At 59.2% G+C, this 16,678-nt stretch overlaps 2 protein-coding genes across 2 annotated transcripts in view; both read right to left on the bottom strand.

Annotated features, from left to right (window-relative positions):
• Positions 1–3,596: 3,596 nt before the first annotated feature.
• LRRC14B (leucine rich repeat containing 14B) lies at positions 3,597–9,346 on the bottom strand. Its single transcript, XM_082382958.1, has 2 exons — positions 8,363–9,346; positions 3,597–5,227 (listed from the first exon to the last, which is right to left on the bottom strand). Exons 1-2 carry the CDS (start codon positions 9,253–9,255, stop codon positions 4,582–4,584), a joined length of 1,539 nt encoding a protein of 512 aa, XP_082239084.1. The 5' UTR covers positions 9,256–9,346; the 3' UTR covers positions 3,597–4,581.
• Positions 9,347–11,046: 1,700 nt separating this feature from the next.
• Positions 11,047–16,678, bottom strand: part of PLEKHG4B (pleckstrin homology and RhoGEF domain containing G4B) — a 72,793-nt gene continuing 67,161 nt past the window's right edge. Inside the window, 5 exon segments of the mRNA XM_082379616.1 lie at positions 11,047–13,352; positions 13,477–14,074; positions 14,692–15,322; positions 15,325–15,375; positions 15,524–15,724. Of these exon segments, the coding sequence (XP_082235742.1) occupies positions 15,048–15,322; positions 15,325–15,375; positions 15,524–15,724 (527 nt within the window). The 3' untranslated portion in view covers positions 11,047–13,352; positions 13,477–14,074; positions 14,692–15,047.

Here is a 16,678-nt window from a genome sequence, read left to right as displayed (position 1 = left end):
ATAACACAGCTAAGGAGACATGCAGAGGTGAGCAAAGAAGGCAGAGCTGAAGACCACAGGGAGTCAGAAGCCACCACTTCCCTCCTGCTCCTGCCCACCTGGCGGCGGCTCTGCTCTCCTGAAGGCCCAGCAGGAAGGTTACTGCCTTCCTCAGCAGGCAGATCCTGAGAGGACTCTCACTCCATTGTGGGGGGAAAGGCATGGGCCCTACCTGGGGGAGGGGGTGGCACAGGAGCACCTGCAACGGGGATGTACCTGCGGAGACGGCAGCATGGAGTTGGACCTGAGGGCAAAGCCCACTCACAGGGTGATTCAAACCCCCACTGACCACTTGGGTGGTTCTAGTGTGAGGAGCATTTGGCCACATCAAGCACTAGCCACTCTTGAGAAAATGTTTTCTTTTCAGACACTTTTGTCCTTTTTAAAATTCTGAATTGCATTAAAATGTCATTTGAGTAATCCAAAACCTTCCAACAAACAAAAGTCCAGGACCAGATGGCATCACTGGTAAATTCTACCAAACATTCAAAGAAGAATTAATACCAGTCCTTCTCAAACTTCCAAAAGAGAGAAGAGGGAGTTTTCAAACTCATTTTACGAGGTCAGCATTACCCTGATACCAAAACCAGATAAAGATGCCAAAAGAAAAGACAATTACAGGCCAATATCCCTGATGAACACAGATGCAAAAGTCCTCAACAAAATATTAGCAAACCAAATTCAACAATACATTAAAATACATCATATACCATGAGCAAGTGAGATTTATCCCAGAGATGCAAGGATGGCTCAATACCACAAATCAGTCAATGTGATATACCACATTAACAAACTGAAGAATTTGAAAATCATATGATCACTTCAGTGAATGCAGAAAAGTCATTTGGCAAAATTCAACATCCATTTATAATAAAAACTCTCGATAAAGTGGGTGTAGAGGGAATGTACCTCAACATAATAAAGGCCATATATGACAAGCCCCGAGCTAACATCACACTCAACAGTGAAAAGTGGAAAGCATCTCCTCTTAAGATCAGGAATAAGACAAGGATGCCCACTCTCACCACTTTTATTCAACAGCATTGGAAGTCCTAGCCACAGCAATCAGAGAAGAAAAAGAAAGAAAAGGAATCCAAATTGGAAAGGAAGAAGTAACACTGTCACTATTTGCAGATGACACAATACTATATACAGAAAACTCTAAGGACTCCATCAAAAAACTGTTAGAACTAATAAATTTAGTAAAGTTGCAGGCTACAAAATGAATACACAAAAATCTGTTGCATTTCTATACACTAATAATGAAATATCAGAAAGAGAAATTAAGAAAACAATCCCATTTACAACTGCATCAAAAATTCTGAATAAATTTAACCAAGGAGGTGAAAGACCTGTATGTTGAAAAGTACAAGATGTTAATGAAACAAACTGAAGAAGACACAAATAAATGGAAAGACATTCCATGCTCATGGATTGTTAGAATTAATACTGTGAAAATGTCCATCCTACCCAAAGCAATATACAGAGTCAATGCAATCCCTATCAAAATTCTAATGGCATATTTCACAACAATAGAACAAAAAAATCCTAAAATTTGTATGGAACCATAAAAGACCCTGAATGGCCAAAGCAATCTTGAGAAAGAAGAACAAAGCTTGGAGGCATCACATTCCCTGACTTCAAACTATATTACAAAGCAGTAGTCATTAAAACATTATGGTACTGGCATAAAAACAGACACATAGATCAATGGAACAGAATAGAGAGCCCAGAAATAAATCCATGCATAGATGGTCAATTAATTAACGGCAAAGGAGCCAAGAATATACCAAGGGGAAAGGACCCTCTTGTCTATAAATGGTACTAGAAAAACTGGACAGCCACATGCAAAAGGATGAAACTGGACCACTATCTTACAACACACATAAAAAATTAACTCAAAATGGATTAAAGACTTGAACGATAAGACCTAGAAGAAAACATAGGTGGTAAACTCCCTGACATCAGTCTTGGCAATGATTTTTAAAAAATCTGACACCAAAAGCAAAAGAAACAAAAACAAAAACAAGTGGGACTACATCAAACTGAAAAGATTCTGCATGGCAAACAAAGTCATAAAACAAATAAAAGGCAAACTATAGAATGAGGGAAAATATTTGTAAATTATATATCTGATAAGGGACTAGTATCCAAAATATATAAAGAACTCAACTGCAAAAAAATAAAAAATAATTCAATTAGGAAGTGGGCAGAATCTCTGAAGAGACATGAAAAGATGCTCAACATCATTAATCGTCAGAGAAATGCAAATCAAATCCACAATGAGATATCACTTCACACCTGTCAGAATGGCTATTATTAAAAAGACAAGAGATAGGGCTTCCCTGGTGGCGCAGTGGTTGAGAATCTGCCTGCTAATGCAGGGGACACGCGTTCGAGCCCTGGCCTGGGAAGATCCCACATGCCGTGGAGCAACTAGGCCCGTGAGCCACAATTGCTGAGCCTGCGCGTCTGGAGCCTGTGCTCCGCAACAAGAGAGGCCGCGATAGTGAGAGGCCTGTGCACCGCGATGAAGAGTGGCCCCCGCTTGCCGCAAGTAGAGAAAGCCCTCGCACAGAAACGAAGACCCAACACAGCCAAAAATAAAAATATAAAAAATAAATTAAAAAAAAAAGAAGAGCTAAGTGTTGGCAAGGAAGTGAAGAAAAGGGAAACTTTGTACACTTTTGGTGGGAATGTAAATTGGTGCAGCCACTATGGAAATCAGTATGGAGTTTCCTCAAAAATCAAAATTAGAACTACCATATGGTTCAGCAATTCTACTTCTGGGTGTTTATCCGAAGAAAATGAAAACACTAATTCAAAAAGATATCTGCCCTCCCATGTTTATTGCAGCATTATTTACAATAGCCAAGATATGGGCAACCTAAGTACCCATCAGTAGATGAATGGATAAAGAAGATGTGGTATATGTATACAATGGAATACTATTCAGCCATAAAAAATGAAATTCTGCCATTTGTGACAACATGGATGGACCTGGAGAGCATTATGCTAAGTGAAATAAGTCAGAGAAAGACAAATACCATATGATCTCACTCATATGTGGAATATATATCTCCAAGTTAATAGGTGCAGAGAACAGATTAGAACCAGAGGTGGGGCCGGGGTGGGGGGGACTGTGGGGGGAAGGGAGAAGTGGGTGAACTGTTTTTGTTTTTGTAAATAAATGAAATTATTAAAAAAAATACAAGTGGGCAACAAGCATATGAAGACATGCCCAGGGACTTCCCTGGTGGTGCAGTGGTTAAGAATCCGCCTGCCAATGCAGGGGACACAGGTTCGAGCCCTGGTCCGGGAAGATCCCACATGCCGCGGAGCAACCAAGCCCGTGCGCCGCAACTACTGAGCCTGCGCTCTAGAGCCTGCGTGCCACAACTACTGAGTCCACGTGCTGCAACTACTGAGCTGGTGCGCCTAGAGCCCGTGCTCCGCAAAGAGAAGGCACCGCGATGAGAAGCCTGCGCACCGCAATGAACAGTAGCCCCCCGCTCGCCGCAACTAGAGAACGCCCGCGCACAGCGACGAAGACCCAGTGCAGCCAAATAAATAAATTTATTAAAAAAAGAAAAAGACATGCCCAGTTTCATGAACATCTGGGAAATACAAATTAATGCAAGACATTTTTTTCGTCCATTAGATTGAAAAAGAAAGAAAACCACATCTGAATAAGCCACACTTTATTAGTATTTAATTACCCTAATACTCAGCACTGCACAAATCAGATCTCAGTAGAAACCAAGTCCAGACGTTGGCATTAACCACTCCTCAAGCACCAGGACTCAGACAGCTTCCCGGAGGAGCCTTCCCGCCCGCCCCGCAGCAGGAGACCCCGCCCGCCGGGCCTAGAGTCGGTGAAGGTGGGAGTGGGGGCGGCGGCGGGCGGGGCACCGCGGTCGTGCCCTCAGAGCCAGAGGCCGCCGGAGCCCGGGGCTCAGCCTGGCACCAGCAGAGCGCACGCCTGCCGCCCACTGGCCCGAGGGCAGGGGCAGAGCCGTCAACTACCAAAGCCCATGTCCTCGCTAGACGGGAGTTTGTAAACATCCAGACAGGGCAGCGCCGCACACCCGCGACGGGAGGGCGCCGGGCCGGCGCCCTGCACCCCCGGACCCAGCCGCTGCGGCAAGGGATGCGGCTTGCCCTCGGTTTTACTCTCTCCTCAGCTGGGCGCTTTCATCGCTGTGCCCGGGAGGTGTCCTCTCACTCCCTCCCCCGCTCACGCCGGCCGGTCGTCCAGCCGCCCCGGTCCCCGCCCTGCTCCCTGCGGCCCGCACCTCCCGCGGCTGCCGAGGCGCCGTGACCAGGACGGCCGCCCGCCGCGGGCTGCTTCTCCGGCGCCACCGCCGTGCTGGGCGCTGTGCTCCGTCACAGCTCCTGGGAGGAGGGTCGTCGCTCCCGGAGCGCCTGAAGGATGCGCGTGCAGCTGCCACTAGGAGATGCCTCGGTGGTGGCGGGGGCGGGGGCTCAGCCCGGGCCGCCGCCGCCGCCGCCCGCCGCCGCCCGCCTCGTACAGCCCGGGGCCTACTCCATTTGCTTCAGCGCTCTGGAGAAGTTTTCCAGAGCAGTTTTGAAGGCTTGCAGCAAGAGCTTTCCGAGTTCATTGCTCGTTTCTTCAATGTCCGGGTCGAAGCTTCCGAAGAGGGGCGTGGAGACCCGGATGTCGTCGCGGCCGGCCCGCAGCAGCACCGCGCGCAGGTCCTCTGCGATCGCGCTGTATTTCTGCTGGTCGAATTTGGACATGGCCAGCTCGTCCTGGGGGTAGGCGCTGCCCTCGGGGTAGCAGTCCCTGGGCACCGGGAACTCCACGCTCTGCAGCCGGGGGAGCTCACAGAGAGCCACGAAGAGGCGCCGGAGCGCGCGGGCCGACATTGGGTTCCCCAGGAAGCGGAGCTCCCGCAGCCGGCGGCAGGGGCCCAGGGCCAGGATCAGCGCGCCCACGTGCCGGTCCGCGAGGCCGCACTCCTCCAGGGTCAGGGCCCTCAGCGTCGGGGCGGCCTGGCCCAGCAGCCGGAAGAAGGTCGAGGGGAACAGGTCCACCAGGCAGTGCCCGCTGAGGTCCAGCACCTCCAGGTGGGCGGCGTGGGTGCAGTTCGCCAAGAAGGCCATGTCCGCGTGGTTCAGGTCGCAGTTGCCCAGGTCCAGCACTTTCAGCGGAGTCCGGAGGGGGCTGCGGGCAGGGCAGGAAACAGCGCGGTGAGAGCAGGCCCGGCAGGCGCTCCGGGGGCCACACACACCCTCCCCGAGAGCTAAAATGGGTTTTACCTTTTTAGGTAGTCAAACAAGTCAAAAGAAGAAGAATATTTTGTGATACGTGAGAATTATATGAAATTCAAGTTTCAGTGCGGGTAAGTAAAGCGTAATCAGAACAGCCGCGACCTTCATTTACTTCCCGTTTGTGGCTGCCCTGGGGCAACGGCAGAGCTGAGACCATGCATAGCCACGGGGCCCTGAAGACTTAACTTCACCCGAAGACAGGCCTGGCCTTTGTCCTCAGCAATTAAAGTGATCAATCTGTTTTGTCAACCAGGCGTGGTGTGTTTACAAGCTTGCTGAGGGGGCAGTGAGCTGCCTGTGAATTGGCAGGAAATGAAACACTGGCTTGGCTCTGAAAGAAGAGCCTGAGCCCACAGGATTTCAGGGCTGGGAGGGCCCTTGGAGTGTCCGGTCCACCCTCAGCACCGCCTGGGACCTCAGAGACCCTCCGTGCTCTCCTGTAGGTGTGTAGGCGGCGGCCATCGGGAAATGCACAGTCGGTGACTCCCTGCCCAGCAGTTCTCAGAGTCGGGAACAGACCCACAGCGGCCCTGCGGGACCCTGGGCCTGGGTCTGGGCTCACCGGGCTGGGCACTGAGTGCCGGGGGCGGGGCGGGTTCCGCTCTCTATTCACCTGCTGAGGCTGCTGCTTCCACCGCCTCCTGCACCTGTACTCTGGGCACGGAGCATCTGGGGTCGGCCTGCCGCCGGCACGGTCCACCCCGTGGCGGGCTCTGTGCCTCCTCGCCCGGCCCTGAGGAGGCGGTGGCTGAGGCCCTGAGCTGTGGGGCGTTTCCACCTCCATCTCCCCCACGCCCACATCCATCCACGAGGAACCCTCTCCCCACCTGCGCTGCTCGCAACCCCTCGGGGAGCCTCCTGGGTGGACAAGGGTCAGAGGACAGGCCTGACTGCGAACTGCGTCTGGGAGCTTGGATTTGGGGAGGGTCCGTCACTCAACTGATAAGGGGTCCCTGGCCTGAGCTGTCCGCACAAGCAACGTGGTCCCTGCGGACACCTGCCTCCTTCTGGGGTCTGGAATCTCGGTACATGCCAGGCTGAGGTGCCCACCCAGCCAGCCCCCAGGAAAACCCCTGGGCCTGGGTCTCTAATGCCCTCCCCAGTGGACGGCACCCCCCATGTGTCACCACAGTCCGTGCTGGCTCCACTGGGACAGGACCCTGGACTCGTGCCCTGTCTCCCCGAACCCCTCCCCACAAGCCCTTTCCCTTGGCAGATTCTGCCCTGTGTCCGTCTGCTGTAATAAATCTTAGCAGTGAGTCCTCCCAGGGAGTCACCAAACCTGGGTGGTCTTGGCGTGTCTGCTCTGTCTGCCACTCTCCCTGCCCCTCCATCTGGGTCTGCTGTGTGGGCCAGGGAAGCCAGAGTGAGCCTTGTAATATGAAGCTGATCACCCACTGCCCTGCTCAGAGCCTCCAGGGCTTGGCCTGGCTCTTCCGTCCTTCTTTTCCTCCTCTCCCTGCTCCCTTCTTCACCTGCCCAGGACCACAGCCCCCGTCCCCGCTGCCCCAGCCCCGCCCCACCCCACCCCACCCCATCCCTGCCTATGGCCCTGCCACACCCCCAGCTCCAGCCCTTCACCTGCGGGGTTCCTGCCTAGCACACTCTCTCCGGGCCCGCCGCTGGCTCACTGTGCCTGGTCTCCGCTCAAAGGTCACCTTGGGACCTAGCCTTCCCTGACCACTCACCCATCTCCCTCCCACTTAGGCCTGACACACTCCACGCCTGGACCTTCTGGGGCCTTGGACAGGCTCTCAGCAACCAGCTGACTGAAGACCGAGCGTGTAGAACAGAAGGTCAGAGTGTGACAGGCGATGTCAGGGCCGAGCTAACAAGATAGCCCTGCAGGCTTGTGACGTGTCGTCTGGCTTGTGGAACACGTTCCCCCAGAGCACAGGCGCCTCTGGCTGGGGACCCAGGCCAGCCAAACGCAGTACTGTCCTGAGGGTCCCAGGGAGCCGCCACATGGCAGAGTCGTACTCGGGTGTGGGTTCGAGGACCACCCCTCCCCGAATTGGGCGACTGGGTTCCAGGGGTGGAGGAGCAGGGATGGGGGACGGCGACAGGATTCCAGGTGCCCCCCAGGGAGGACAGGCAGTGTGGGCCCTGGCCAGCTGCGGCCAGCTACTTCTGGGTTTCCTTTGTATAAAAGAGAAATTCCTGTAAGCCCTGGACTCCCTAAACCAGGAAAGACATCCTCACCCTCACTCAACGAGAAATGAGAAGAAATGAGAAATTTGATTCTCAACAAATTTCTCTTCTCAAGAAATGAGAAGTTTGATTTTCCATAAATTTTCATGAGTATATTCACAGCTGGTGGCCGCCAAGGTGGCCCAACGGCCCTGGGGTATTGCGACCCTCGGTGGTGCCCCCCCAGCCCAGGGACGGGCCCTCACCACGCAGTGGGCGGAAGCATCAGCACAGTGCCCTCCAGGGGAGGTTACGGGAGGCGGGCCTCCCTCCGGAGGGCCTCTGGCCCTCTGATCCGCAGCCTGTGGAGGGGCCCACGGGCCGAGGAGCCGAGGCCGCCTGCCGACAGCCATGAGAATGAGCGATCAAGTGGGTCACTCCGCTTTCCCGCCCCGACAGGCCTTCAGGGGAGACCACAGCTGCCCCCACCGGGCTCCTGTCTTGCCCTCGTAAGCCTCAGCACTGGGGTGATTTGTTACAATGACAGGTAATTAATACAATGTAATGGAGTTACTTCTATGTTGTTTGCTTGCTAATTAGGACTCTTCTCTTTTTCTTACGCACTGGAGGCAGTCTCCTTTGGGTTCTGGTGCTCCCAGGGTGCACCCGACACCAGCCCCAGCCGGGCCACCCTCCCCCTCTGTCTGTCCCCTCCGGCTGCTCGGGGCTGGGCAAAAACCGAGGGGACGGGGGCTCGTGGCCTTGTAAGTAACCAGGTCTGTTTTACAGTCCTCTAGTGCTTCCTCAGCCAGGGCCCCGAGTCGCCCCGACCTGGGCTGAGGGGCCGTGAGCAGATGCCCTCCCCCCGCCGCCCTCCTTCTGGTCACCCTAGACTCACCCGAGCAGTTTCTGAAGCTTCCCGGTCAGCGTGGAGAAGGCCACGCTCAACTCGGTGAGATGCGTCATCCGGCTGAGCTCCCGGGCGATGGAGGTGAGCAGGGGGTCTTCGCCGTCAGGGGCGGGGGTGCTGGTAGGGGGCGCGTCGAAGGCCTTGGCGGGCAGGGTGAGCGACACCAGCCGGGGGAAGCCCACCTGGGCCAGCAGCTGCTGCACGTGGCCGGCGTGCAGACGCACGTTGTGCACCACCTCCAGCCGGCGCAGCTCGCCCGGCCCCGCCAGACGCAGCACGTGCAGCAGCTGCCCGGGGCCCAGGCTGTCGGCCCGGAAGGAGAGGCAGCGCACGCGCAGTGGGGCGGGACCCTCCGGCCCCAGGGCCCGCACCACCAAGTCGAAGTTGCCCCCGGTGACGAAGATGTCGGCGAGGACCTCTATGGGGCGCCGGGCCGCACGGGGCTCCGCCTGCAGCTCGCAGCAGGTCCTGGCCAGCAGCTCGGTGCGGCCCCACCTGCCCAGCGCCCTCCCACAGGGACACCGCTGCACCTGCACGTCTCGGATGCCCGTGAGGTCGGCCCCCCGCAGACGCCGGCGGCCCCCGCCCCAGAGCGTGTGGTCCGCGAGGCCGCGCACGCAGGCCTCCAGGCAGGCCCTGCAGGCCCGGTCCCGCAGGTCCCCGGGGTGGTCTGCGCTGGGGCCCAGCAGAGCACCCAGCCGGAACTCCTCCAGCGGCCAGTGCTCCAGCAGAGCGCGGATCACCTCCGCCTGCTCCAGCAAGTAGCTGGCTTTGAAGAGCAGCGGGTAGAGGTGGTGGGCCACCCCGCCCAGGCTCTGCCGGGCCACCTGGGGGTGGGACGCCAAGGCCTCAGCAGAAATGAAGCGCAGTGACTGCATCATGCCCGCCTGCAGCGGCTGTAGACAGGACAGAGCTCTCCCCTGTGCTTCTCCCAAAGATGTGTCCCCTTCTCGCCTATTTTTAGTTGCAGCTGCTGTGAGCAGCTTGCCTTGGGCTGTGGTGAGCCAGCCCTCTGGTCATCTGACGGCTATTTTCGTCCTGGGTGCCTGTTTGGCTTTGGCTGTGGAGGCGTCTGGTGGTGGCCGGCTTGTCCTGCTGGCGCTCAGCTGGGGAAAGCAGAGCTGCCTGAGTGCTTGGCTAGGGGGAGGGGGCTGGGCCCCTGGAATTACCGGCCGTGTCCACTGCAGGGGTGGCCTGTCCTGGGGGTAACTCACCCCCTCCATGGCGTGGGTCTGCCCCAACCCTGGGCCATCCCACAGTCCGAGGAACTAACAAACCTTTTCTTGGACCCCTGGGAGCCGAGTCCCTCCCTTTGCCCCACGTCCAGAGTTAGGGACGCGGCAGTGGGCATGTGGTGGCACCTCTGATAACTGCTTCCTGACTTTAAGAGAAGATAAATAAAGGCCCCATGAGGCGCCGGCACGCTGCTTGCCCCCCCCCCCTTCCTTTATCATCACTGAGGACCGCGGCCGAGGCTTCCCCACTGTCCATGGGAGGGAGCTTGGCGCCCTCCAGCTGCAGGGCTCCCTGGGCCGAGCCCCAGGACCCACGCCGTGGGCGGGGCTGCAGGTGACGTGCGGGGCCCCCAGGAGCCGGAAGCCCGCTCGCACAGCCTGGTGTCTGGTTCCTCGCTCTGGAGGGTGGCAGAACATGTGCCCCAGACCACGCCGCTTGGGCAGAAGGAGTGTTTTGAGCTAAGGGCGCTTGGACCCCCCCTTTCTTCCTGAACGCAGATGGAACTCCGGGCAAGCCACCCTCCCTGAACTGGGATCACCTCCTCGCTCAACTTAGTCCAGAAACACTTAGGCCACTGGGGTCTTCGTTTCCTTATGAGGGCTCCCGTGTCATCAAAAACTTACATTCAGTAAATCTGCGTGCTTTTCTTTCATGAGTCTGTTCTTTGTTACAGAGCCCAGAAGAGAACCCAAGGTGGACAGAGAAAAATTCTTCCTCCCTACAGCTCCCAGCTCTGACGGGTGTTAGATCATCACTGAATGACTTGACCTCCCCCCCCATCCCATGTCACCATCATTTGGGGCAGGGCTGGAGCACTTAGCTGACAGGCTACCCGGACAAGCGCTGGTCTGGGAGGGACCTCAGTGGGACAGAGAGAGAGACCGAGACAGTAAGATAGGGAAAGACAGAGAGACAGAGAGCCACAAAGACGGAGATCAAGAAAGGGAGGAGGGGAGAGGCAGACAAAGGCACTAGGAGGGGAGGAAGAGTCAGGGGCCGGTGGACGTGCTGGGCTGTGTGTAGGGCTGTGGATATGGACGTGGGTGCAGGGGGTGCAGGTGCCGCTCATGGGGACCCACATGGGCCGGACCCCCCAGACCCCCCAACCCTACACTCAGGTGGGACCCTCCGTCAGGGACAGTCCTGCTTGCTGGTCCCTCAGGGCCTCAGCAGTGCCTGCCCTAGGGAGGGGGAGGCATCGTGCTCGGGGGCCCCAGCGTTGGCAGGCAGGCCAGGTGTGAGCAGGAGACAGCGGGGACCTCCCCCTGCCCTCACTCCCGATGGGAGGCAAGGACGTGGACCAGGCAGACCCCAGAGGGCGCTCTGCTGCCCACGCCCTGTCTCCTCAAAGTCGCAGGGGCTGAGCTCCCTAGGGGAGGCCTGTTGGTGACGTCCCTGACACAACAGAACCCAGTAGAAGAAGCACGACCATGTGGTAGGAAAAAATGTCCCATTTATTTATGTTCCTAAAGTTTGGAACAGTCAGCCCTGAAACAGGGTAACAAGGAAGAGAGTTTACAGCAGCCGGCAGATCACAAAGGCGAGGGCCGTGCCCCAGCCCCCTGCTCCCGTTCTGGGTGGGTGGCACCTGATGTCGCCGCTGCCCCAGGACGGGGTCTGGGGGGAGCACCTGTGGCAGGAAGTGCGCTGAGTTCTGCCTCTACCCAGGCTCTCCTCCCTGGGGTGAGGGGGGCCCCCTCAGGGCCCCATCCACACGACAGGACCTCCCAGCACAGCCTGGATCAGAGCTTCCGGCCCAGCTGCTGTGCCCCCAACTCCACCTGGGGTCCACCTGGGACGCAGGCACCCTTGTCCCAGACTCCCAGGTGGAGCCCAACTCGAGTGCCGCTGGCCACACACAGCTTGCTGAGAAGAAAACGAAACCGAGATTCCAGCTAAACTCAGGAAAGCTCCCCCTGCGTCCAGGACGCACCTCGTAGGGGCTGCGCCTGGGGACTGCCGTCCATGGCCTGCATCGCCTGGAAGGCGGGGGAACACGCTCCCAGAGGGCCCCCTGCTCTGAGACACCCCACGTCCACTGTGGGACTCTGCTCGGGGGTCCACGCGCTCCTACCCGGGCCTCTTGCAGCCTAGGAGTGTGGGAGCGTCCAGGGCATCACAGGGCGTCCTTGTAGGCAGGACAGTGGGGGGCCCAGGACGTGATGCCCAGGCCCCGAGGGGCGTGCTGACTGGTGGCCCTGTGCCTGGCGGAGGAGGTGGTCAGGAGCCTTGGCTTGAGTGTTTCCTTCCCAGACCTCGTGACCTGTGCGCACATCAGGGTCGAGGTTCCTCTGCCCTGAGGGGGGTTCTCCCTGAGGGGCCACATCTCATCCAGATCCATCACAGCTGCCAAAAGAAGGACCTCTCTTATGCAGCAGGTCCCCTCCTCCCCCAAGGTGCTCTCGGACTCGGGACGTGCACCTTCTGAAGAAGCAATTGGGGCCCGGCAAGGCCAGGGACAGGGCCCCAGAAACGAGCGCGTCCTCTAAGGCCGACACCCACAGGTCCGGGCGAGGGAGTGAGCAGCGTGGCGGCTGCAGCCTCAGCCGGCATCCCTGGGCGTCCGAGTCCCAGGGTAAAAGGGTTTGGGCCCTGAAATGTGTCAGTTCAGTGTTTGCCGTTCTGACCCAGCACGTGAGCGTGAGTGTGCGTGTCTGCCCACGTGTCCCGCAAGCAGCCGACGGTGTGAATGGGAGCACCTGGACAACTTCGCATGCGGTTTGTGGAAAACAGTCTACTTGACAGGCACAAGGAATCCACCTTTACCGGCAGGCCTTTAATCGGATCTGGGCGCACGTTCGCAGCCGCAGGCCCTCGCGGGAGCAGAGGGAGGGGCTGTGGGAGCAGGCGGGCCCCTGCCTGGGACGGTCTCCTGGCGCCCTTCACACGCCCCCAAGACGCCCAGGCGCTGAGACCTCAGCGGAGGAAGTGGCCTCACAGATGAGGATGCTGCAGGGCCTCTTCCTAGAGACGGCGTGTGTCCCGCGGCTCCCACCCAGGGCGGTGCCGCGCATGGTGTGCGGGGTGCGTGGGGCGCGCGCGGGGCGCGTGGGGACTCCCCCGCTGAGTCGGCGGCGGGGAGGAGTGACAGTGCCAGCTGCGCCGTCTGGCGAGCACGGCGGGAGGGTCTTCTCGCTGGAGGCAGCCTCCTCTCGGGGGAAGTCGGGGGGATGGGGAAGCAGCCAGGCCCGGCCCGCCGCCCCCTCCCGGCGTGCCGTTACGTCCGCGGTGCATCCGCGCTCTGGAAGCATCTGGACAAGGGGGAGACACGGTCGGGCAGCCTGGGTGGTGGCAGCGTGCCCAGCGCCTCAGGGATCACGGTGCAGCGTGTGGCCTGCCAGTCAAACCACCGTCCAGACGCCTGAGACGTGAGGGGTTTTGTTCTGGCAAAGGGATCGGGTCACTGTGAGCGACCCAGGGCGTGAGCACCGAGGACTGGTCCCTGGACTCTGGCTCAGCACACACTTAAAGTCGGACCTCCCCTTCTGGTGCTGCCCAGGAGGGGGCCGGAGGCATCGCCCCAGAACCTGGGACGCGCTTGCAGAGGGGAGAGCTTTACAACCCCGTGTGGGCGAAGGCACTGAACCGGCAGGCCCGGCTGGTGACGAGTGGCTTCCTGTCGGATTGGTCCCCTCGGTCTCTCCTCTTCAGGGGATGGCGTCTCTGTGTGTGCGTCCAGGGTTTCTGGGGTCTCCTGTGCTCCCTACTGGCGGGGTCAGGTGTCATGGCTCTCCTGACGCCCCTGAAGGTAGAAACACACGTCTGCATCAATGCAGGGAAACACTGCGTCTTGCCCAGGACGCGATCCCGTCAGAAGGCGGGACTGGGGGCCAAGCAAGCGTAGCAGGGAGGGCAGAGCCCCTGACCCTGGTCCATCTGGGGCTGGGTTCAGAAACCTCCTTGGCCAGCCAGTAGCCCTCCTTCACCCAGGACCGCGGGGGCTCTAACAAGGCCCGCCTGGAGTCGGGGCTCCGCCGAGCCTGGAACCGGCACATGCTGGATGGCACAGGTGCGGCCTCCGCGTGGCAGGCAGAGCCCGGGTGATGCTTCAGGAGGCCTGCAAATCTCTCTAAGGGACTCAGAATCGCTGGAGACGGAGCCAGGCCTCTGGTTTCACAGGCAGCCCGCTGGGTGCCGGAGTGTGCGTGTGGGGTTGATTCACACACAGGATGGCCCACAAGGGGGCTCTGTGTGGTCACTGGCGGCCCAGCATCTCTTGGGCGGGTACTGACACCCCCCACCCAGCACCTGGGCCTCTCTCGTGGGGGCTTAGAGGAGGGGTACTCACGGTCGTGATGCACTGGTCCCCGCCAGGCTGCTGCCGTGAGCCCCTCGCGGGAAGGGCCAGGGAGACACCCTGACGGTCCTCGTCAGACGACAGCTCCGCGAGCGGCAGGGACGGCCCGTGGAGGCTGGGGCCGCTGTCCCCTGACGTGCGGTGGGAAGACTCGGAGTTCCCGGTCTCTGCAGAGAGAAGCCCAGTGAGGACCGTCCTCCGGCCTGGCCGGCTGCCCCTCAGGCCTACTGTGCCCGGCACTCTGGCCCTGAGGCTTGCACAACGAGAATGATTTACAATGTACAGATTTATAACCAGGTGACCCGTGATGCCGGGCTAAAGCAGGAGGACGGCACTGCTGGAGGTCAGACGCCACTTACGCTCATGAACAAGAGGTCTGTGACTTTGCTTTTCGGAAATCAGGAGGCCCAGTGCAGCCGGAAGGGGAAGGCCGGGAGGGAGGTCGCCCCTCCCCCAGCAGGAAGCCTCACCCTGGGCGGTAAGAGTGAGCCCAAGCGGGGGACAACAGAAAATGTGGCAAGAAGGGCCACGCGGCTTTGACGGAAAGCGGGACAGGACGGGACGGGAGGCGCGCTCCCAGGGGCCTGTCCTGTGCCACCCCAGAGCCGCGGCCGCAGAGCCCAGGCCCGTGGGGTCACTCCCCAGGGTGGGGCCCCTGCCAGGGTGTAGCCACAACCTCGAGTGTGGCTGGCGGGTGGCCTCTGCGGGCCGCGCTGGGGATGGCAGACCTGAGCCCTCCGACGCAGACCCTTCCGCCAGGTCTTCCTGCGGGGAGAAGTCCCACCTCCAGATTCGGGGCTGGTCAGAGGCTGCCGCAGCCCAGATGGGAGCCGCCCGCGGTCCTGGAGCCTGAGCGACGTGTCCAGGAGAGCGCGGTGGCTCTGGGCAGGCGACGGTGCGTGCTCCCCGTGGCCGCTGCCTGCTCTGAGCAGCTCACGCCCAACACTTTGCGCAGAGGCACCTCTGGTGGGTGGGGACGCCCTCAGGGGCGACTTCATGGTGGCAGTGGCACATTTTGGGCTTCGGAGGGCACTTGGTTTGTTTTGTCTGTTTTTCTTTTTGCTTGTTTGTTTTAAACTTGTTCCCTGTGACCTTGTCTTGAGTGGAAGCGGAAATTTTTTTTTAAGTAAATGAAAATTTCTAATCTGTTTGGAAACCTTTGGCAGTACATGAAATCAGGTGAAATGATGAACACGTGAGCTGGCTCCAGCGCACGCATGCGCTCACGCAGGGGAGGTGGCGCCCCGCCTCCTGCTCCAGCTCGTCCTCCTCGATGCAGGTGTGGACGCCGTACGCACAGGGGCGGCGGGCAGGGCTTGTGGGCGCGTGCGGGGGCAGCGGCCCCAGGGCGCAGGAGGACCGGCCACTGGAGGAGGGTGTGCTGCTGTCTGAGAGGGTGGGGTGCGGTCCCTTGAGGGGGCGGTGTGGTCACAGGAGGGCACGGCTCTGGACGCTCGGGTCCGTGCCTCTGGAAGGGGACAGAAAACGAGTCTTTTGGCCTCTGCTGTAGAGGTGCAGCCTAGATTCAAGAACAAGATGGCCATCCGGAAAACTACTAGGTTCCTTCCGCCCCGGTCCCATCAGGCCTCACGGGGCGGCCGCCCGTCCGGCCCGACGTGTTGGCCCGTGGGGCCCCGCGCACTGTGGCGCCTGGGTCTGAGTCGGCGGGGCCGAGCGAGAGCCGGGGCTGTGGCCGCTAACCTGTTCCCCCCCGGTGTAACTGACGGCCCGGTCGCTTATGGCCGCATTGCTGGGCTTGACGTCCATGAACGGCTTGCCGCCTATCCCCGTGGACACCAGCTCCTGTGTCCTGAGTTCTAAGACAGGAGCATGTGGGGGAGTTTTCTAAGCAGCTCCCTGGGTTTAATTCCACCCTGAGTGTCTCTGGGGGACTGGACGTGCTGAGATGCCCGTTCCGGCCTCTCTCAGGGAGCCCAAGGGGGTGAACCAGGAAAAAGGAAGATGTGGGACCACAGAAACTGGGTGTCCAACCGGGGAGGGGCGGGTCTCCGTCTGCGGATGAAGGGACATCACCTTGGGGTGGGCAGAGGCCTCCAGGCAGGGCATGGCTCCAGGAAAGACACACTGATGGGTATCCGCACACGCTTGAAACTGAGAGGGGATCCAAGCACAGGGTGAGAGCCTGAGCACGAATGAATGCTCGGTAAACCCAGCAAAGAGAAGGAGGATAGCCAGTACGGTTGGGGGAGCTGCGAGGGAGGGACAGGAGCAGGCGGGACAGCAGGGCTGGGGAGACCAGGCCATGGGGACTTCCTGCTCCTCGTCAGGGCTGAGTGACTCCAAGGAGGATGAGGAGCCACCGGGCGCCCCGGGCAAAGCTGCTGTGTGCGTGCGCGTGTGCGCATGTGCATGTGTGTGCACGTGTGCGCATGTGCATGTGTGTGCACGTGTGTGCATGTGCATGTGTGTGCGTGTGCGCATGTGCATGTGTGTGCGTGTGCGCACGTGCATGTGCATGTGTGTGCACGTGTGTGCATGTGTGTGCATGTGTATGTGTGTGCACGCGCATGTGCATGTGTGTGCGTGTGCGCATGTGCATGTGTCTCTGTGCACACGTGTGTACGTGTGTGTGTGTGCGTGTGCATGTGTGTGTCTGAGTGTGTGCATGTCTGTGCATGCCTGTGTCTGTGTGCATGGGGGGGGGTCCACACTTTGAAGGACGTGGCAGTGAGGAGGCCGTGGGGCATCTCTGGTGACAGGTCAGGGCCTTGGCCAGGGTGGTAGCCTCCGAGTGCCAAGTGGTCGTGTTT

Source organism: Balaenoptera borealis (genome assembly GCF_965194805.1).
Source record: "Balaenoptera borealis genome assembly, chromosome: 2".
Taxonomy (NCBI): Eukaryota; Metazoa; Chordata; class Mammalia; order Artiodactyla; family Balaenopteridae; genus Balaenoptera; species Balaenoptera borealis.
The sequence above is the reverse complement of the archived record's forward strand: the minus strand, read 5'-3'. Positions and strand labels throughout refer to the sequence as shown.

Bases quoted from the DNA above. Each gene is read 5' to 3' on its own strand.
- LRRC14B (XM_082382958.1), bottom strand. From the start codon at position 9,255: ATGATGCAGTCACTGCGCTTCATTTCTGCTGAGGCCTTGGCGTCCCAC. The intron at 5,228-8,362 runs GTGAGTCTAGGG...CCCTGCCCGCAG, and splicing joins AAGCTTCAGAAACTGCTCGG to CCCCCTCCGGACTCCGCTGA.